General features: G+C 41.2%; 1 protein-coding gene across 9 annotated transcripts in view; it reads left to right on the forward strand.

Annotated features, from left to right (window-relative positions):
- ACSL6 (acyl-CoA synthetase long chain family member 6) overlaps window positions 1-18,989 on the forward strand; it is a 59,340-nt gene extending 40,351 nt beyond the window's left edge. For all 9 annotated transcript variants that reach the window (XM_073010710.1, XM_038008233.2, XM_038008240.2 and 6 more), the window contains 8 exons: window positions 227-322; window positions 1,680-1,752; window positions 3,859-3,947; window positions 5,347-5,463; window positions 9,538-9,681; window positions 11,922-12,023; window positions 13,223-13,294; window positions 18,517-18,989. In XM_073010710.1, coding sequence (XP_072866811.1) covers window positions 227-322; window positions 1,680-1,752; window positions 3,859-3,947; window positions 5,347-5,463; window positions 9,538-9,681; window positions 11,922-12,023; window positions 13,223-13,294; window positions 18,517-18,654 — 831 coding nt within the window. In that variant the 3' untranslated portion in view covers window positions 18,655-18,989. The remainder of the gene's footprint in view (window positions 1-226; window positions 323-1,679; window positions 1,753-3,858; window positions 3,948-5,346; window positions 5,464-9,537; window positions 9,682-11,921; window positions 12,024-13,222; window positions 13,295-18,516) is intronic.
- The last annotated feature ends 3,388 nt before the right edge of the window (window positions 18,990-22,377 follow it).

Genomic DNA, 22,377 nt, shown 5'->3' on the forward strand with positions numbered 1-22,377 from the left:
TTGGCCATATGGTGGATTGAGTTACAGAGCTGATTGTGTTTATCATTAGGAAAGGGAAGGAATTTCCTCAGCTCATGTGTTGTACAACCTCAGGCCTTCTTTCTGATCCCAGCCCTAGCATCCAGGTAGGACCCAATTGTTGGATGTTGACCTTGGATGAAACCCAAATGGGCTGGACACCATCTCAGACATCACAAAATTCGGCAGCTCTTCTCTCTTCCCACAGGCCAGTCTTGGTGGGTGTGTGCGGATGATCGTTACTGGAGCAGCCCCCGCATCACCAACAGTTCTGGGATTTCTCCGGGCAGCTCTAGGGTGCCAGGTATTGTCATTGTGTGTCCTCCCTTGGGAACAGCAGGAAGTACGTTAGGGCAGGAAAACTACTATACCCTCTACTGCTCAAAGAAAGAACCAGGGGGCAAGATTTTTGTGAGACAAAAGCTCCCTCCTCTGAGAAGGAAAAAACTCAGAGCCAGTGAAAGCCAGGACGGCATTGCCACATTCTGGAAAACCAAAGTTTATCCACTCTGGGAAATTCTTTTATCTGGACCTTTGGAAGTTTTTCACAAAGGGCAAAAGGGATTAGACAAACCATAGATAGATCATCAATGTGCTGGAGAATCTGTACCACACCTATGCTGCATCTCTACCTTCTTCAGCCTGCAAAATATCTTGCAACCCAGAAAAGGAGAACAAGGGAGAAAGCCCATTTATGTGTTATTTGATCTGTTATGTTTTGTCATCTCTAAAGATTTATTTTTTCATTTTCCATTCAACTTATATTTATTAAGTTTCTACATATGTAGCATATCATAATGTGGTTGTGGCTGACAGATTTTAAGTAAAGTAGACCCATCTTTTTCATAATTGTGCATGCTTAAATTTTTCTGCTCTAGAAGCCTTAGTCTTTATTCACCGTACTCCTATTCCACATCAGCATGGCCTGACCACTTCTAAAGGCAGACACTTCCACATGGTGTACTCATGCAAACAGGTGGGGCTCTGGAGGGGAATAGCTTATGGAGCCAAAATAAAACACAAAGTAGATTTTAAAATGTTTACCTTTAATTCATTATTATCCAGATGAAAAGTAGATCCAGTGGTTGAAAACAGGTCAGAAATCTTTACCCTAAACTATATAACCTTATCTACTAAGTGTCTGTGATAAAAATAGCACTTCTCACATCTGTAATCCCAGCACTTTGGGAGGCCAAGGTGGGTGGATCACGAGGTCAGGAGATCGAGACTATCCTAGCTAATATGATGAAACCCCATCTCTACTAAAAACAAAAAAAATTACCTGGGCGTGGTGGTGGGCGCCCGTAGTCCCAGCTACTCGGGGGGCTGAGGCAGGAGAATGGCATGAACCCGGGAGGCAGAGCTTGCAGTGAGTCGAGATCGTGCCATTGCACTCCAGCCTGGGCGACAGAGTGAGACTCCATCTCAAAAGAAAAAAAAAAAAAAAAAATAGCACTTCTTCCAAGAGAATGTGGCTGTGCTTCTTGTCTGTGTTCAGCTTCACCTGGAGTTATCTATCTCCAGAGCACCTCCCTCCTTCCACCTCCCTGATCATGAAGCAGTCAGATGCTGTCAGTGGGAGGTTAGCTGTCTGAAAGGGGCGGCCAGTCAGCTCTTGGAGGGTGTGTGCCCACAGTGTGGCTTCTGTGTTTTGTTTGAAGGTTTATGAAGGTTATGGCCAAACTGAGTGCACAGCTGGATGTACCTTCACCACACCTGGCGACTGGACCTCAGGTAGGACAGGCTAGAGATGTGAGACTGGCTTGCAAGGCACTGCGGAGTAAAAGCAGCCAGCTCTAAAACTCCCTCATGGAAAGTAAATTTGCACGGGTACTTAGGAAAAAAGCAAAAGAGAGAGAAGAAAAACATTAATGGTGGTTATGTCTGGGCTGTGGCATTGTGAATCTGTAACCACTGTTGAGGTTTTTCCCTTTTTAATTCATCCTTAGCATACTGGAAGAATCTGGTGTAAATTTGGTGAGTAATCCATGGGCTACCCACTACAGCCATGCTTCCACTTGGCCCTGAAGGATGAATCTCCTTAGAATGAGGGTGTGGATGAGAGCTGTTCCTTTTTGAGGTTGCCGCTACCTTTGAGACATTGATATCACAGGAGAATGTAGTTTTCAAAGGGTCTCTAAAATAGCCCTTTAAGAAACAGTACCCTGGCCAATATGAACCTGCCTCTCCTTTACACATCATGTCCAATTCATAGCCTGCTTCCTTCTTTCTAAAATACTGTAAGCAAGGCCATGTAGTATCTAGAATCTATAAAAATCCAATATACTGATATTATAAACATTTTTCCATCCAGAGTTGTATCTTGTGATCTATTACTTCTTTTGTGCATAATTTCTCTTTATCTATAAAAGAAATAGGAAAATACTAAAACCTGTGACAAAAAAGAAAAAAAAAAAAAAAAAGATCTCCAAAGGTGGTTCCTGTGGGATCTGCCAGCAGCAAAGTGATTAAATAATTTATTTACAAAATAGGCTTTATTCAACCACAATTTTAAAAGACAGGACTAAGGAAAAAATGCTTCTATACTTACCTTGGCCAAATATGGTTTCAGTTTAAAATCCACCTATCCGGTTTCTGCTGACTATCTCAAGGTATTCTGAAAATAATATTGCATTAAACAGCATATTTCTTTCACATGCACATCATCCTAAAATTTTCCAGTTTGTAGTTGAGCAAACTTAAGTACAAAGAGTGGCCCCAGGCTTGAAGAGGAAGTCAGTATCCTGAAGGATTCTTTTGCTGAGTGGTTTTCAGCAAAAGGGGAAGCAGGTCTGTAGTAGGCAGCCCATGGATTACCCACCAGATTTAGAGCAGATTCTTCCAGTATCTACCCTCATGTATCCCTTCCTTTTGGACATGTATCTCTTCCCTCTCAAGTCATCCTTTACATTTCCCTATGTAAACACTGCCGAGGTTTTTCCATTTTTCACTTGACTCTTACCATAAGACTTGAAAAGGCTTTTGTGTATGAGGATAGATATATTTGAATAGTATTGTCAAAGATTTGACAGCCTCTCTTTCAAAAGAGAAACCAAGGTGGTAAGTCTCATTTTTCATATAGGTGGCTCAATTTTCTTTCAGGACCTTGGCTAGCATCCGCTTAAAACCTCTCCAACTTGCCTGTGAATTATCTAACAACCACAATCACTAGAAAAATGACTTAGATGTAATTTTGTGGTAAATTTGACCAAGAGAATTTGGAGTCTTATTTTCATGGGGCAAGTTTCTTCATCCCAGCTTTCCATTTGTTTGTTATTCAACATGTGGTGTGGGACCAGCAGCAACATCACCTTGGTGCCTGTAAGAAATGTCGAATCTCAGGTCCCGTTCCAAACCCACTGAATCAGAATCCACAGCTTACAATTTCTAGATTTCCAGCACATTAATCAACAGTCTGGTGGCTAGAGGAAAAGCAGTGATTGCTGTATTTTATGATCCCCAAACCAAGACGTGTGATCTGACAATGGGGAAAATGATTTAATGTGGGCACTGTTGTCAAAAATCTTGACCCTGTGGTTGGTGCCCCCCCCCACCCCACCCAGGACCCTGTGCATGTTGGTGCTGAGCCAGGTGTGCCTGTCCTGCTCATTAAAGAATCAGATGTAAAACAAATGCCCAGGCAGAGGTTGGCCTTTGCTTTCTCCAGAACTTTGTTTTATTACCAACACTTGCCAGTAACAAATGCCCCTTTAAAGGTGTGTTACTTTCCATCCATAATTCCCCACTTTGGCCACTCAGAGATTTTAAGGGGCTGGGAACATCTTCAGTGCTAAAACTGATCTGAACACTAACAAATGCCATCTCGCTCCGGTGTTCCAGGGCACGTAGGGGCACCGCTTCCCTGCAATCATATCAAGCTCGTTGATGTTGAGGAACTGAACTACTGGGCCTGCAAAGGAGAGGGAGAGGTAAACAAGGATTTAGCCATTCATGCCTGTGGCTGCTACGTGTAGTGAGTAAAAACAAACAAGAACAGTAGGGATGGAATGATTTTCCTTTTGCCTTGTGTATAAAGTCATTTTAAACTACTGATTAATTTGACTCAGCTCAACTCAGCATCTCCTCTCCTGTTTATGAGGCAACCAAGAGCCAGTGCTGGGACTGAGCTTGTCTAAAGCAAGATTTGGAATTCCCAGACTTTTAAATTAATTATTATTTTTATTTATTTTTTTTTGAGATGGAGTCTCGCTCTGTCGTCCGGGCTGGAGTGCAGTGGCACAATCTCGGCTCACTGCAACCTCTGCCTCCTGGGTTCACGCCATTCTCCTGCCTCAGCCTCCTGAGTAGGTGGGACTACAGGCACCACCACCATGCCTGGCTACTTTTTTTCATATTTTTAGTAGAGACGGGGTTTCACCGTGTTAGCCAGGATGGTCTCAATCTCCTGACCTCGTGATCCACCCACCTTGGCCTCCCAAAGTGCTGGGATTATAGGCGTGAGCCACCGTGTCCGGTCCTTAATTAATTAATTTTTTAGTAGAGACAAGGCCTTGCTCTGTCACCCAGGCTGGAGTGCAGTGGCGTGGACATAGTCCACTGAATTCGAGACCATAGCCTCAAACTCCTGGGCTCAAGCAGCTCTCCTGCTTCAGTCTCTCAAGTAGCTAGGACCACAGGCATGTGTCACCATGCCAAGATAACTTTTTAATTTTTTTTGTAGAGACTGGGTCTTGCTGTGTTGCCCAGGCTGGTCTTAAACTCCTGGCCTCAAGCAATCCTTCCTGCCTCGGCTTCCCAAAGCACTGAGATTACAGGTGCTAGCCATCATGCCTAGCCCCAAACTTTTGTAAAAATTCATTTTTTCCCCTAACTGTGTCATGGCCTACTGCTGTGTGATTTGTCCCAGCAGAAATATGACCCTTTACAAATAGGCCAGATGGAGTAGATAGAGCTGGCCTGTACTTGTTCATTCCATGGGAGTGAGTGGGAATGACTGCCTGCTAATGGAGCAGGGGGCTGAAGCATCCCTGGTAGAATCAGCCAGCCATCAATATCTGTGATGAGTCCCCATCAAGTGTCACAGAGCAGCCTGTGGCCAAGGCCAGAGGGCTCCTGAGGGAGAAGAGATGACAAAGGCCTAGGGTGGCCAGGGCAGCGGGGAAAGATGGGGAGGATATTGCTTGACAGAAGGCAGGAGATAGTTCAGACAGCTGCAGGCTGTTCCTCGTCCTCTGTTTCCATCCCTGCCATATCCACAGTGGCTTTCCTGATGGGTAGTGTACCTTATCTCCGTATGCCTGGAGACAGCCTCCCATCTCCTCATTCCTCATGCTGTGGCTGAGAGAAGCCATGGTTTTTGTCCCATAGATATGTGTGAGAGGACCAAATGTGTTCAAAGGCTACTTGAAAGATCCAGACAGGACGAAGGAGGCCCTGGACAGCGATGGCTGGCTTCACACTGGAGACATCGGAAAATGGCTGCCGGTGTGTACGTTTGGAACCATGGAGCTCCAAACATTTTGGCAGTGGGAGGGTGTGTGGTCCAGGTCACTGAGACAGGAGTCTTCTCCAAATCCCTCCTGAAAATGAGTCATTCAGGAGCACCTCTGGGACCTGCGAGGAGGCTCTTCCTTCCCTGAGCCCCAGAGCTTCTTTCTCTTCTCACTCCGTCTCATGAAGGTGATGAGGGACCTGTGCAGGTAGGTGTGACTGAGGTCTTGGAGACTGAATTCCTATCCTTAATGGTTTCCAGAAAGACTTCTGACAGTGTGTGGAATCTGATGTGAAGTAGGAGGAACAGGGGGTACATGTCTCTGGGACGTCTGAGAAGGGCAAGGCCTGCAAGCCCACCAATGCTGGTCCCCAGCCAAAAGGTGGCACTGAGTAAAGGGGAAAGCTTGGAGACAGGTGGGAGGATGCTTTAGTTCCTGTGGCTTTGCCAGCAGTTGCTCATGTAACCTTGAGCAGAGCTTCATCCCCGTCTGTGGCTTCACCTTGACTCACTTATAGAACAGGAGAACAAGCCTTCGTGGCATTCCTTGGCCATGGCCCCCAGCTTTTAGCCAAAACCACTTTGCGTAATTCTCTCTCTTTTTTTTTTTTTTTTTTTTTTTTTTTGAGATGGAGTCTCACTCTGTCACCCAGGCTGGAGTGCAGTGGCGCAATCTCGGCTTACTGCAAGCTCTGCCTGCCAGGTTTATGCCATTCTCCTGCCTCAGCCTTCCGAGTAGCTGGGACTACAGGCGCCGCCACCACACCCGGCTAGTTTTTTTTTGTTTTTTTTTTTTTTTGTATTTTAGTAGAGATGGGGTTTCACCGTGTTAGCCAGGATGGTCTCGATCTCCTGACCTCGTGATCTGCCCGTCTCGGCCTCCCAAAGTGCTGGGATTACAGGCGTGAGCCACCGCGCCCGGCCAATTCTCTCATTTTTAAAATAGGTATCATAACGTTGCTTACCTCTGAAGTTATTGTGTTGTGCAAGATCTGGACTTTATCCTTTATTATTTATTTACGAAATGGAGTCTCATTCTGTCACCCAGACTGGAGTGCAGTGACGAGATCTTGGCTCACTGCAATCTCCACCACCCAGGTTCAAGCGATTCTCCTGCCTCAGCCTTCCCAGTAGCTGGGACTACAGGTGCCTGCCATCACATCTGGCTAACTTTTTGTATTTTTGGTAGAGATAGGGTTTCAACATGTTGGCCAGGCTGATCTCAAACCCCTGACCTCAAGTTATCTGCCCATCTCAGCCTCCCAAAGTGCTGGGATTACAGGCATGAGTCACTGCACCTAGCCTGGATTTTATCCTTTAAAAATGTTTTAATAAAAGAAAGAAAAATAAAGTTATTTTTGTGAGGAACAAATGAGATTATGCCTGCAAAGCACTTAGCACAATGCCGGGCACATAGGAGATGCTTAGATTAATTCTTTGACCAGAAAATGGCTGTCACTGACACTGAGAACTCTTGCCTGGTGCAGCCCACCCCAGGAACCTCTCCTGTGTCTTTGGGAAGTGCTAAGGTTTGGGTGGACATTTTGAGGTGTTGAGTTAATCAGGCACATGAATGATGTTGAGCCCATGGGGGGCCGAGTGCGCTGGTGAATGGATCTGCCCCTGCTTGGGCCTGTGTACTTCCCTTTGAGAAACCCTCATGCCTGCCCCAGACAAAGATGTATCTCCAGTGAGTGCCCTGGCCCAGGGAAACTGCTTAGGGAAGATATGCATGATTAGACAGTTCCCAACCCGATGTGATGGGCATGAGCTGGGGGCACACTGAGTGCACACTCACCTCGGGAGAGGCAGAGGAGGACAGGCGCCTACTGCATCCAAGTCTTAGGATATGAGTCATGTTCCAAGAAGAGGGAGTGGGAAGGACAATCAGGGCGTGATAGTAATATATGCTGAGTAGAGGCACTAGACATGTGAAGCAACTAATTCCAACTGAAGACCCATAGGTGTGGGAGAGAGAGGCTAGTGAGGTCAGCAGGCCCTAAACACCTGCAGAAGGTGGACTGTCCTGTCGGCTCAGGGAGCTTAGGCTTGAAGCCCCCTCACTTGCATTAGCCCCTTCCAAGGCCCTGCACTTCATTTTACCTGGTTTTTCTTAAAGAGGGCCCTCAATATTGTAAAAGCTTGAAGTCTCAGAAATCCCTGGATCTGCTGCTGATGCCCTGTAACTTGAATGAAACCATCCACCATTTAGAGGGTAATATGAAGCAAATAAATGGATTCATGTAAAGCACTTAGTGTTGTGCTTGAGCACAGAGCCTAAAGTTGCAGGCAGGTAGTCTGTGAGAGCCCATTATTTAGATTATTATTTTTAAATGATTTTTGAAATTTAATTAAAACTTATTGCAGGTATTGAGATACTTATTTTTCTATATTTCTCATGTAAAGCAAATCATGCACTCTTGACATAATTCAACTTAACCATGATGTGACTTTTAAAATAATATTTTTCTTAAAAATTGTGTTTGATCTTTCCATTTATATTCACAAATGAGATTGATCTGTAATTTACCTTTTATATACATCCCTATTATGGTTTTGTTGTCAGTTTATTGAATGAGTTGGTAAGTGGGTTTTTTCCCTGTTTTTTAGAAGAATATGTTCAAGCTTTGAATGATTCATTCTTGAAATTTAGGTAGAGATCATCTATAAAGACATTTGTGCTTTAAAAAATATTATTTTGAAATCATGTTAAATAGATCAAGGAATAAGTAAGCATAGTCTTCTGGTCCAGAAGGATCAGGATTCAAATCCTGGTTCCCCTAGCTCCTAGCTGTGTGGCTTTGGAGGATTTAACTAACCTTTCTGATCCTTATTTTCCTCATCTGTGAAACAGAGGGGACAACACTCAGCTAATGGACCATGAGGACCAAATAAGCTGAGGTAGGGAAAGCACCTGATGTCCAGCCTGGGTTTTGAGCAAAACAGAGTCTGCTCATTTTTTTCCTTTTGGAGAGATTGCTCTGGCACTGGCAGATCAAGCAGATGGAGTGGAGACAGAGTGTGTGCCGAAGTCCAGTCAGGAAGTGGTTTTGCTGGGAGGAGGTGGATATAAGATGAATTTGTGAGCAAGGACAGGTGAGCCTGACTGCTGGAGATCCCAGGAGAGGCAAACAACAAGGTCATCTCCAGGTTTGGGGTTTGGAGGCTGGGGCAGGCTTGAGAAGCTTGGTCATGAGTTTCATATAGGAGCATGTTACATCCTCTGAGACAAACAGCCTAGTTTTTGAAGCATTCCAAGGGTATTTGGGTTCTGGATCTGGAGCTCAGTGAAGAGCTGGAAGCTTGGACTGACTTGGGAGTGACCAATGAAGAGAAAATGGTGTTTACTCCAAGGTGCATTGTCAGTAGAGGTGAGGGGCAAGAGGCCCACCTAATCACCTTGGAAGCTCAAAAAGGTGGAGGAGAGTCAGGGAGGTGAGAACAGGTCCTGGAAGCCAGTGGCACTAGCACTCCCTGTCCAAGGAGGTGACCTGCCTGCTGCAGAAGTTCTGCAGGGGCCTGTGCACCTAGTGCCATCTGGCATGTCAGGTAGGAGTCACAGGGGCTCTGTCAGGTCTGTGCTATATGCCAGGGGATGCAGAGGCTGCTCTTTAGGGGTGGAGACAGTAGCTGGGCAAGAGACCTGAGTTTGGTCTAAGGGAGTGAACCAAAGATGCTGGTGAGAAAAAGGGCAGCTGGAGCAAGGGTGTGTGCAAGAAGGGTGCCCCGATGGAAGGGCGGTGGGCCTCCAAGAAGGAGGAGGTGAGGATACCTGCTGCTAGGCATGAGGATGGCAGTGGTGGGAGGACTGTGTGGGTGGCTAACTGCTGAGAGGAAAGGACAGTGGATGCTCATGGCCCAGCAAAACTTGGATGCCATCAACCTGTGGTGCACAGTGGTTCTCTCCAGGAGCCTTGCAGCTCCCTAAGAGCAGACACAACAGATGGAAAAGAAATTGGGGCGCGGTCTGCAGGGTGGGGTAGGGCAGGGGGTTACGGCACTGAGGAGCGAAGGCTTCAGGCTTGAGAGTGCCATGTTCTTATAAAGCTGTTTGTCCAACTCTACAGGCAGGAACTCTTAAAGTTATTGATCGGAAGAAGCACATATTTAAACTTGCTCAGGGAGAATATGTTGCACCAGAGAAGATTGAGAACATCTACATCCGGAGCCAACCTGTGGCGCAAATCTATGTCCATGGGGACAGCTTAAAGGTGAGGCCTCTGGGCTTCAGCCCTCCCACATATCCTGGGCATGCTGAAAAACCCAGATTAAACATTAATCTCCAGTCAGACACCAGGATTCTCCTCTGCATTTTAAAACATGAGAGAAAGCTCCTTTTTAAAGGAGAAATCTTACTTATAGTTTGCTAAAATGTAATTAGGTCAAGTAAGTTGTCTGAAGTACTAATGAACATTCCCATTCCTTTTCACTTATGCTCAACCTACTTCCAAAGATTTTTGAGATAAAATACTAGAGCAAGATTCAGGGTTTCTGCTGTTTTTATTTTTTATTTTAAAAATTATTACTATTATTATTATTGAGACAGGGTCTCGCTCTTTCACCCAGGCTGGAGTGCAGTGGCATAATCATGGCTCACTGCAGCCTCAACCTCCCTCCTGGGCTCTAGCTATCTTCCCACCTTATCCCTTTCCCCCTCCCTCCCCATCCCCAATAGCTGGGACTACAGGTACACACCACTATGCCCAGCTATTTTTTTTTTTTTTTACATTTTCAGTAGAGACGAGGTCTCACTATGTTGTCCAGGCTAGTCTCGAACTCCTGAGCTCGAGTGATTCTCCTCCTGCCTCAACCTTCCAGAGTGCTAGGATTAGAGGCATGAACCATCACACTTGGCCTGTTTTGATTTTTTTAAATATGCAAATGAACTTTACAAATTAATGAGTACTGCAAAAAAATGTACTAATGGTACTAGTACTAATATAGGTTACTAGAATTCAGTTATTTGGAGGAGTTTTATACTTATTTTCCTTTCAATAGTATTTAGATTTAAAGTCAGAAAGATCATGAATAGACCGGGTGCAGTGGCTCAAGCCTGTAATTCCAGCACTTTGAGAGGCTGAGATGGGCGGATCACGAGGTCAGGAGATCGAGACCATCCTGGTTAACACAGTGAAACCCCGTCTCTACTAAAAAAATACAAAAAACTAGCCAGGTGTGGTGGCGGGCCCTGTAGTCCCAGCTACTCGGGAGGCTGAGGCAGGAGAATGGCGTAAACCCAGGAGGCGGAGCTTGCAGTGAGCTGAGATCTGGCCACTGCACTCCAGCGTGGGTGACAGAGTGAGACTCTGTCTCAAAAAAAAAAAAAAAAAAAAAAAATCATGAATATATTCTATGATATCTAAGATATCAGATATATTCACTCCATTACCCAGGCTGGAGTGCAGTGGTACAATCTCGGCTTACTGCAGCCTCTACACCCAGGGTTCAAGTGATTCCCTTGCCTCAGACTCCCGAGTAGCTGGGACTACAGGTGCCCACTATCATGCCTGGCTATTTTTTTTTTTTTTTTTTTTTTTGTATTTTTAGTAGAGACATGGTTTCACCATGTTGGCCAGGCTGGTCTTGAACTCCTGACCTCAAGTGATCTGCCTGCCTCAGCTTCCCAAAGTGCTAGGATTACAGGTGTGAGCCACCATGCCTCACCTGATATCAAATATATTCTATACTATCATTGCATTATAAATATTATGAAATTATTTTCGAAGAAATGCTTTAAAAATTAAAATAGGCCTGGCATGGTGGTTCACGCCTGTAATCCCAGCACTTTGGGAGACTGAGGCAGGAGGATTGCTTGAGCCCAGAAGTTGAAGACCAGTCTGGGTAACATGATGAAACCCTATCTCTACAAAAAATACAAAAATTAGCGTGCACCTGTAGTCCCAGATACTCGGGAGGTTGAGATGGGAGGATCACTTGAGCTCAGGAGGTCGAGGCTGCAGTGAGCCATGATCATACCACTGAACTCCTGCCTAGGCAACAGAGCGAAACCTTGTCTCAAAAGAAAAAATAAGCAAAATGAAGAAGTCTTTCATGAATGAAAATCGTACTAATGAAACCATTTCAATGTGGTTTGGTAATGATGAAAAACATTTGGTTTTTGGTTCATAGAATTTGGATCAGAGAGTTGTTTGATCAGCCTCCTAAAGATGTGCTGATCTGAGATTTGCATGAGAATCAAAGGTACATATCAGTCTAACTTTACTGATTCTTAATGTCCTTAAACTTATTTTTTATATAAAACTAGGGGAATATATCAGAAAATGAGTAGTGTGATATATTGGCAGAAATATTTTATGACATGAACAAATGTTTTATAAGCATATACTTAGTTTTTGAAAAAGGTGGAGTCTGAGAATTTTAATGCTGGACCACAAATAACCACTTTAAATATGTTTGTCATGCCCGTGTTCTCCTTTGGTGAGCACTACAGGCCTTTTTGGTAGGCATTGTTGTGCCTGACCCTGAAGTTATGCCCTCCTGGGCCCAGAAGAGAGGAATTGAAGGAACATATGCAGATCTCTGCACAAGTAAGGTTGGTATCTTGGGGCTGTCTCCTGAAAGGTTACTGAATGTTTTATGATACCACATAATGAGAAGACAGAAAAGCTGTAGACCAGTGAAATTCAAGCTCATACAGAATTTCTAACATTACTTTATACATAGTGGGGAGTCTAAACCAGAGATTTGTCTTTTTTTGTTACTGAAGAAGCTCATATTTCTTCTTAGAAAGATTGACAAACGTTTGGATTTTAAGCCAGGAGACATCACAGAAAGCTCATCCAGCCCTGTTGCTTTGTGGCGTAGAGGAGAGTCCAGGGAGGGTGGTAACTTGCCCAAGGTCACACAGCTGGTTAGCAGCAGAGTCAGATGTGAACATAGGCTTTCTGACTCACCTACCATGCTCCTTCAGATGGAAGGTGGATTTTGTGTCTACTGGGTGTAAACAGCTAGTCATGGAATAGAAAAAGTAGCACAATTCTTCCTGCTTAGAGTATTAGCTATTCACACCTTCCTGAAACCTTCTAATGGCACATGTAGAACTCTGTGGAGGAGGTCACTGTGCTCTGACTCAGTGTAGCCCCTTGAGTCACATGGTCCATTTCTTAGCAGTAACCATAGACCCTCCCTCTCCTACTGGTCCCTGGGCCTTAGGCTCAACTGGGGGTAGCAAGATTCACCAGGCTGACCAAAAGGCTGCTTTAAAAAAAATTGATCCCAGCACTTTGGGAGGCCGAGACGGGCGGATCACGAGGTCAGGAGATCAAGACCATCCTGGCTAACACGGTGAAACCCTGTCTCTACTAAAAAAATACAAAAAAACTAGCCGGGCGACGTGGCGGGCACCTGTAGTCCCAGCTACTTGGGAGGCTGAGGCAGGAGAATGGCGTAAACCCGGGAGGCGGAGCTTGCAGTGAGCTGAGATCCGGCCACTGTACTCCAGCCTAGGCGACAGAGCGAGACTCCGTCTCAAAAAAAAAAAAAAAAAAAAAAAAAATTGAGTGGTCCATTAGCCCATTCATGGTCACTCCTTTGGCCATTTCAGGTACTTACTTGTCTGATGAGAGGTGGTAATTGGAGTGCTGCCAGGGAGTATCAGCCTCAGTTGTGGGCTGTGGGTTAGCATATGTTGGCACAATCACCAGTTGCACTTTACTCAAAACTGTTGTTTCCTCTACCTCCATTTTGAAATGTGTTCTTGTCTTGTAATTTTTCTCATATGGTTTGATTCAGGATCTGAAGAAAGCCATTTTAGAAGATATGGTGAGGTTAGGAAAAGAAAGTGGACTCCATTCTTTTGAGCAGGTAACTGTTACCCTCCCCATACTTGTTACAGCCCTTTAGGCAGTGATGAAAATTAAATTAACCCATGGTGACCCTGACCTAGATTCCTGACTTTTCATGGTGTGGCCCGCCAGCAGGCTGTGCACCAATGGACCCCTGAAGGCCTGTTCCAAGCTGCCTCCTGAACCAAAATAGGTCACATGTCAAAAGAGATTGTACTCATCTTTATAATTACAAACTTTCTTAAGGCTAAGATAATACCCTAGCTATCACTAGTAAATCATGTGTATATTATCTGTCTTACAAACTTCCTGCATTAACGAAGACGACAGTCCTATCTTATTTTTATTTTTATTTTTATTTTTATGGGGACTGTTTTCTTGGCTTCAGCAGACAAGGTTACCTGTTAGGAGGACATTGGAAAGATTGGTCTCCTCGGGCCAGTGATCTGTCAGCCCAGCATGCCCTCTGTAAAGAGGAGGAAACAGAGTGCTTTGGGAGAGGACACAGCAGTCCTCCAAGACTTTTTTTTTTTTTCTGCAAGGTTGGGTTCTTATTGTAACTGAGCTCATAAGCATACTTAGTCTGACTTACATATACCATTTATACATCTTCTTTTGTCAAAAATTCAAAGAGAAAAATGCTTCAAATGGAAAAATATTAATATACTGATTTTTAAAATTTCCTTAAATTTAAAATAATTGTTTTTGATACAAGTTTGTATCCCCAAATTTAATGACAGGGGTCTTCAAGTTTGACAAGAATCTTTAAATTTTGTATGTTCACTTAATAACCTAAAAACATTTAAAACCAGTTTAAAAGATAAAACTCTTATAGTGCTTTAATTTTCAATTTAAAAAAATTTTCATGGATTAAAATTTTAATTTTTTAGTTTCAAACTAAGGAAATCTAAGCATAGTTTCAGGGTCTAAAAATACTGCTTTTCTTTTAAAATAGATCTTTACATTAATCCATTTTGAGAAACACTGCTTTACCCTCATCTGTCAGTATGTTTTAGGGCAATTTAGGCCTGGGTAAATAAATATTTTTTAAAAGTATGGAATCTGAGGCCTTCAGGCAAGTTATATTTATCTTTCTAAAAGATAAAGGTCAATTTTGGCATACTAATTATTTAAATTTCCAAATATGCTAGAACTGACTTCATTGCCCTTCCTCAGTGGTGAGTTATGTGATGGGATCCTCTGTGATCCTGTAGACCAGGGACCACAAATGAGTGGTCGTAAGCCTGGTTGGTCTGGGCCTGTGTGGATTTGAAGGGCTGGCTGCAGCCTAAGCTGCAGTTCCCGCCGACATCCTGGTGCGTTCACAAGGCCTGCACGCCCCCTGCTGGTATTTGGATGCGGGACCTGCCCCAGGGCACACAGAGTATATGACACCCAGATTCCTCTTCATGGAAAAAAATACCAACTCTTAAGATTATGCTTAAAAGGGACCTTTGGTTAAGTTTCCAGTGTTAACCATTGCTCTAGTTAGAGCTTTCACTGAGAGGAGACATGTTCTTGACTTTCCACATGCCTTTCGCAGAGTTTCTGCTCTAATAATCTGCCCTCACCATGGTAACCTCAAATACAGGGAAGTCATGTGGGATCTCAGAGGCCTTTAGTTTTATTGCCAAGGCTGTCGCCTTTTGATTTTCTCTGTTCTCATTCTCCTCTTTGTTGGTCTATGGCATTCTCCCCACCGCAGCCAGTGTGTGCCCTCAGCTGACCACAGGAAAGCAAAAACCAGGCCTCATGCCTGAGGAGGGTGTGCTCTCAGTTGTGATCCAAAGCCTAACATAAATTATTTCAGTTAATCCATAATCCATTGTCAGCTTGTCCTTTTCCCTCTTCCTCAAAAATGAATGGCCAATTAAGGCATAATTCTAATTAAACACACACATACACACACACACACACACACACACACACACAAATAACAAATTCAAGTTCAATATCCAAAGTTTAAGTCATTTAACAAAAGCTTTAGGAGTTCAGACTTACTGGACTCGGTTGATCTGAATTAAACTTTGAATTAGAAAAACAATTGAAGTAATTTAATTTCCAAGAACAGACAATTACTAGAACTAGGCCAACCATTATTAATTTATGGAGATCTTTGGAAGATACGTTTTCATGAGTAGACAGGTGGCTGGGAAGTATTTGAGCATACTTAACCATGATTAACCATTTGTTTGACATTGATATGCTTTATTAATTTGCATAGGCAATATAATGTGAACTTTGACACTTGATAGATTTTTAAATTTCTGACTAATTAAGCACTTACTAAAAATATTTTCTTGTATTTCCTGTCATTGAAATGAACACTTACCTAACCAATTTGCCTTTAAATAAAAAATGAACATTTCCCTAACCCATGTAATTTTTTTTACTTTATCTCTCCTGTCCTAAATTATTCATTCTGTATTTATTATCTATAAGCAGTATTGTGTTAAGGGATTTCATTAAGACCACTGAAAAACTTAAAACACTATGTCTCTCTAAAATTATGAAAAGTGTGTGCTTTTATGAGTTGGCATAAATGGACAATTTTGAGGAATTTTATTCCAATGCCATATTTAAATGTTACAGTATTTTCTGAATTATTTTTAAAAATCCTGTAACATCTCTTTTCAGTGAAAAGAGTATGGTTTCAGGAAGGCAAGCTAACATTAGCCATCTCCTTTTTTCTTTTCCCAACAAAAACTTTGCTAATTAAAAAATGGAAATTCCAGTTTCATGAAGTATTTGGCATAAAGAGAGAATAAGGACTCTCACACCTGTTTTTTACAAGTTCACAATTGGGCAGTTTGGCTTTATGAGAAAATAATAATTATAAAAAATGAGCATGTGCTTTATCATTGATTCACTTCTGAAAGAAACTATAGGTTTGTGGCCCACAGTTAAAGTCACTGTCAGTTAAACAACTGGCTGACTCATTTTTTTTTCCACTTACTGCCTATAGTTTTTAGTCACTCAAGCAGGTCGTATAGGTATTTTCATAGAAGAATTTAAATAGTCCAAGGGCCGTAGGTCAGATCAGACCAGGGACTGGCAGCCTAGCAGCAGTGCCGCTCTGACCTGCTCCCTAAGGGACTGAAAGGTGATCCCAGAGCAGGCTGCCATATTGCTTGATCTTCTGCAAGGCTGTATTTAATGATATAGCCTCTTCTCAGGCAGAACTAGTTTGCAGACAGCCACATGGAGCTGCAGATGTCCCACTCAGCCATTTAGGTTTGAGGAGGTAGCTGGCTCAGCAGATATTCCAAAGCTACCTGTTGATGCAGTTCTTTCTTCCAAAGATCATAATGTTTTCTTTTACATTCCTACTTAACCATATAAATGATATTATATACCTCTCCTTATGAAATCTATATTTCCAGTACTGTATTTTTTTAGTAGTTTCTGCTTGTCACTGCTGGCTTTTCAAAGATATTCACCCCAAGTTCCCATACTGAACATAGACTCTTGTCCCAATTACACAATGTTCTCTACATGCTGTTAGGAATGCAGACAAGCCAAAACCCAGGCTACAACACTGATAAATTATATCTTGGCATTTGTATCTCCTTTTTAAAAGCATAGTATTAATTTTAATAACAAAAGAAGTTGGATAGATGGTTTGCACTTACCAGAAGTCTTTATGTGATAGTGCTTCTGCAGAAAGAGAAATTTTTTTTTGAAAAGTTAAGGATATTAGCACTGTCAATTTTTCAGTTTTTCATTTTGACAGTAAAGGTTAGTTACTACTACATTAAATCCCTGTAACTAAGATTAAATTTGATTTCGATTGTGTTAATGTTTTCTTTAGACGAATTAATTTTGTCATCAAATGGTGATTTCTAAACTTACTTAAGTAGAACTTAGCTGACATCTTATGTAAAAATTGAGCATGCACAAAACATAAGAGCAGTACTACTCAGGTTGGTTTAGGGCTTGAGCCAGAGCTTCTACACACACACTCTTACTCCTAAGCACCTCACCTCATCCTCCCACCCTTCTCCATCTCCTTTCTACCCTTACCTATCTAAACCCCACTTCTACACCATCCCTGGCAGTGGCCTCTGCAGATCACCCAGTTCTCAGTGCACATGGTTTAAAAACGTCTCCCTTGGGATCTGTTTGCAATAAATATTGGGTCTCCTAGGATGGTTTATGTTTGGTAACAACAAATTAGGAAAAATGTATATTCTATAGGATACAAAGAACAGCAGCCCTATTCCTTACTGAATCTGTGCTTCTTTGAATGCCAAGCACACTGAGAGAGTTTTCAGACAAAACCCTTTTTACAATAACCATATCTGATTTTGAAACTCTTTTTTTTCTTTTTCTGATTTTGAAACTCTTGATGATACATATCTCTAGCCAAGATTTCCAGCTATTTAAGGTGATATCTATCTTTAGCCATAGATGATACCATAAAGATGATGCCCATCTTTAGGCAAGATTTCCAGCTATTTAAATTGGATGTCCAAGTAGAAATCCCCTCAAAAACAATCTTCCCATTTCTCTTGGAGAGATCTCTCCAAAATGTGTATTCAGTCATACCATTGCCCTAACTAAAAATCTTCAGTATCTTACTATTGTATTTGGAATAAAATTTGAGCTCCTCCATAAACTGGCTCATCTACCACTTTAGCTTCATCCCTCACACTCTTTGCCTCTTATGTAACAAGAAACCACTTAGAGTTCCTTTTTCACACTCTGCCATTTCTCACTCCCATGGCTTTGTTTTGGGGTTGCCTCTGCCTATAATGCCCTTCTCCACCCACTTTTTCCCCTCTGCTGGTTAACTATAACCCATTATTTAACATCCATCTGATTTGGGAAGTCTTCCCTGACTGCCTCTCCCTCTCCTCTCCTATGCCTGAGATGGGTGCCCTTTATCCCATGCATACCATACTGATAATTGCCCAGTGTTTCTTTGTCTCCACTACTGGACGTGAATGTGCACTCCCTAAGGGCAGAGGCATTCATGATTCCTCTTTGTATCCTCAGTACCTGGCATAGAGTAAGCAACTAATTCATTTCTGTTGACTGGCTAAATTAATGAATAGGAAGGAAAAAAGTTGGCTTTTAGATACGTAAAATGGGCTGAAGTGTTCTCAACATAATTTTGACTTAGCATAAGGTCTGTATGTCAATATATCTATTCTCATATGCCTGTTTGCTTTTTACCATGTATACTATGAATACTGTGTTCTAGTCCTGTTAAAGATGTATTCTGCATTTGGTTTTTAGGTTAAAGCCATTCATATCCATTCTGACATGTTCTCAGTTCAAAATGGCTTGCTGACACCAACACTAAAAGCTAAGAGACCTGAGCTGAGAGAGTACTTCAAAAAACAAATAGAAGAGCTTTACTCAATCTCCATGTGAAGTTCAAGGAAAGTTCTTCTCAGTATAATGGACTGTGTAGCAATATTATAGTTATTCTTGAAAGTAATGAGTCAAAATGACACATCTGAAAATGAATAAGCATCTGATTTTATGACTGAGCCTTTTCCTGTCCCAAGAGGTCTTTAACAATATTTTCTCTATCATCAATGAGTACACTTTATTTTTATTATTAAAATGATATTGTAGCGGGCTGCTAAAAATATCACAAATGGCAATGTAAAAATCAAGACATTTTCTCAAGAACTGTGTACCACTAAAAGTAATATATTCTCAATGTTCACAGAACTCCTATTAAACATAAAGGAAAAACATAAGTGATATATTGTACTTAATTATTTGTGAAATAGTAACCAGATGCAGTAAATATCTAGGCAGTGTGGACTACCTCATTCAATAACTGATTGTCAAAATCACAATTAAATCAGACTTCAAAAATTAAAGCTAGGTGTACAGAATCATGCTAAAACAAAACATAACTCATAGTCTATGTAACTTCAGATTCTTTAAACATGACAATCCATATTGTCATATGTGAAAGTTTTCTATCTGATTTTTACTTTCATTCATGAAAAATGCAAATTCAGAATTTTTTTTTTTCTTTGTGTTTTGAGACAGGGTCTGCTCTGTCTCAAAGGAGTGCAGTGGCTCAATCATGGCTCATTGCAGTCTCCATCTCCTGGGCTCAAGCGATCCTCCTGTCTCACCTCCCAAGTAGCTGAGACTACAGGTGCATGCCACCACACCTGGCTAATAGAAAATCTTTTTTTTAGATATTTTGTTCAGGCTGGTCTCAAGCTCCTGAGCTCAAGGGATCCTCCCGCCTTGGCCTCCCTAAGTGCTAGGATTACAGGCATGAGCCACTGTTCACAGCCAAATTCAGATATTATTAAAACACATGTCATATTTATATAGTAACTTACAAAGACCTTTCAATACGTTTTCTCATTTATTAAGCTCATTAAAATATTCAGGAACTATCTAGAAAAAATATAATGGAAAACTATTCAAGGATAGTATGTATATGTTCATGGACTTCTTATCATAATGAATTCTAAAAGACATCTGTTGACTCTACAATGAATGGATCCTTGAGGAAGACTTGGGAGAAGAAACTCAGAGTTATTTCTCAGGGTAGGCAGCAATTAATGTACCTATATTCCTTGCTGGGGTCTCCTAGTTTTCCATTCCCAATGTGTCCACGCTATGCCTGGAAACCCTATATGGTTGTAATTCTGAACAATTTCACTTTTTTCCAGTAAGAATATCAAGGCAGAAGGTGGGAAGGAGAGGATATTATTTCCAGGGAAAATAGTTTTTCAACAATATAACTTTGATAAACCTCTTTAAAATGCCCCAAGAAAACTTTTTAAGTCCATAGACAAAGAAATACCACCTAATGGCATAATTCCATTCTTAAAATCTTTAGAAGTGCCCAAGTTTACCCACTAAAACCTCCTTTCTTGCATTATGTATTTAGACCCACCCTGTATTGGGGTGTCAACAATTTCATATAACTAAAGTCCAGATACCATGGACAGCAATTAAGTGCCAAGCTATAGATTGTGCCTCTGAAAAACGAATGGATCCCAGGAAGCTGTTTTTCTTCTATAGAGACAGGACTCTAAGAGCATATGAACAATCCATATGCAATTCGTGTGTTAATTTAAAATATATATGCTCAGTGTTTGTAGTCTAGAAGCTCCTTTCCCTTGGAGCAATGCCAAGCAGTTTGCAAAAATAAATGCTGTTAGTTAAAAACCACATAATCACATGGGCCTATTGAATAAATATGCATCAGTGATTATATACTTATATTTCAGTCTTGTCAAAAGTGAATCACAGTTTCATTTGATGTATTTATCCAGGCTTTTTATCCAGCCTTTCTTGGGCATATTCTCTCTGAAGACCCACTGTTGCACTTCTAAATTTGACATTTAAGAAATGAGCTAGTTCTATACACACTGATTTTTAAAGGCGTTTCTGAATAAGCTAATACTTAAAATGTCCAAAGTCACATCTGTATAGCATTAGATTTTTATATTTAATATATATTTGACTAATTAAAAGTGAAAATTGTTACCTGAACTGGATATTCATACTATTTTAAGGGCAAGTTGCTTACATTTCAATAACAACAAAAAAAGAAGCTGTTTCTCATTGTCCTCCTACTCAACTAAAATTTCATCGTTGACTTTAAGCCCAAAAGAATTTTGGACAATGTGACATAAACAAATAATTTAAAACTTATTTCATTTTATTTATACTTTATAATAGATATGACTGATTATGGACAACTTTAAGATTTCTTCTTTTTGGCCAGGCACAGTGGCTCACGCCTGTAATCCCAGCACTTTGGGAGGCCAAGGCAGGCAGATCACAAGGTCAGGAGATCAAGACCATCCTGACTAACACGGTGAAACCCCGTCTCTACTAAAAAAATACAAAAATTAGCCGGGTGTGGTGGCGGGTGCCTGTAGTCCCAGCTACTCGGGAGGCTGAGGCAGGAGAATGGTGTGAACCTGGGAGGCGGAGCTTGCAGTAAGTCGAGATTGTGCCACTGCACTCCAGCCTGGGCCACAGAACAATACTCCATCTCAAAAAAAAAAAAAAAAAAAAAAACCAGATTTCTTCTTTTGCCACTTAAAAGACCTTATATTTCTAGATTTCCAGGTCTATGTGGAAATCATCACACTTGGGCCAATAAATGGGTTAGTTGAGATGTGCTGAGAAAAGTAAATAGTGTACCCTAAATATATTGCATGTACATTTATCTATTTCTCTGTTTAATGCCACTTAATTTTGTAAGAAATGAGAAATGAAACCCTATGTATCAATGGAAAAATCTTTCTTGTTTCAGATTTCCCAACTTCATTCTGGAGGAGAAAAAAATTTGTATTTCTCATTAACAAAGATATAAAAAGGTGTTGTACTTATGATAGTCACATTCATATTGGGCATCAGATCCTATTTAAGCCTAGAAGTATAATAGAGAATCAGTTCCTTAAGTGTAAATACGTTCTTAAATGTTTGGCCTTTTTATCTGTTATTCAAATGTATTAGTAATTCTCATATTTTGCAAACAGATCCTTTTGTGTATATTATAAAATATATACCAAATCTGTTTTTCCCTTTGCTGTGGAAGATGTCTTTATATAATATTGAGACTTTCCTTGCAAATGGGAGAGGAGACTCTGGTCAGGTATAGTATGTAGGCCTAACCCCATGTATTAGGAACTCACAAACTCAGAAATCCAAGGATTAAACATTTTATGTCTCCTTCATTTACGCAAGTCATGCTTTCATTCTAAATGTAGTTAAAACTACAAGTATGAGAAAAAAATAGAACTTTCCACTGGAATTTTTTACAATCAGGTAATGTTTTAGCAATTTGAAATCAGCACTTAATTTGATTGTATTACCTATTAAAGAACCAATAACCTTTCCTTTTTCTGCAGTAAAGAAAATGAAATATCCTTTATTTTCCAAATGTATGAAGCACAAATGTGATATAGTTATTTAAAATATAAAATACTTTAAAATGAATGTAAAGAATGGGAAAATATATTTTTGCATGAAAACAGACTACTTACAAATGTGCTATCTCAGGAAAAAAAAGAATGAATAACAATATATAAAATTGGTAAACTATAAATTGTCTGTATTTCCTTGCTGGTTTTAATTTTAAGGAAGCATTTACATGAA

The sequence above is a fragment of the Chlorocebus sabaeus genome, chromosome 23 (assembly GCF_047675955.1).
Source record: "Chlorocebus sabaeus isolate Y175 chromosome 23, mChlSab1.0.hap1, whole genome shotgun sequence".
In the NCBI taxonomy this organism is placed as follows: Eukaryota; Metazoa; Chordata; class Mammalia; order Primates; family Cercopithecidae; genus Chlorocebus; species Chlorocebus sabaeus.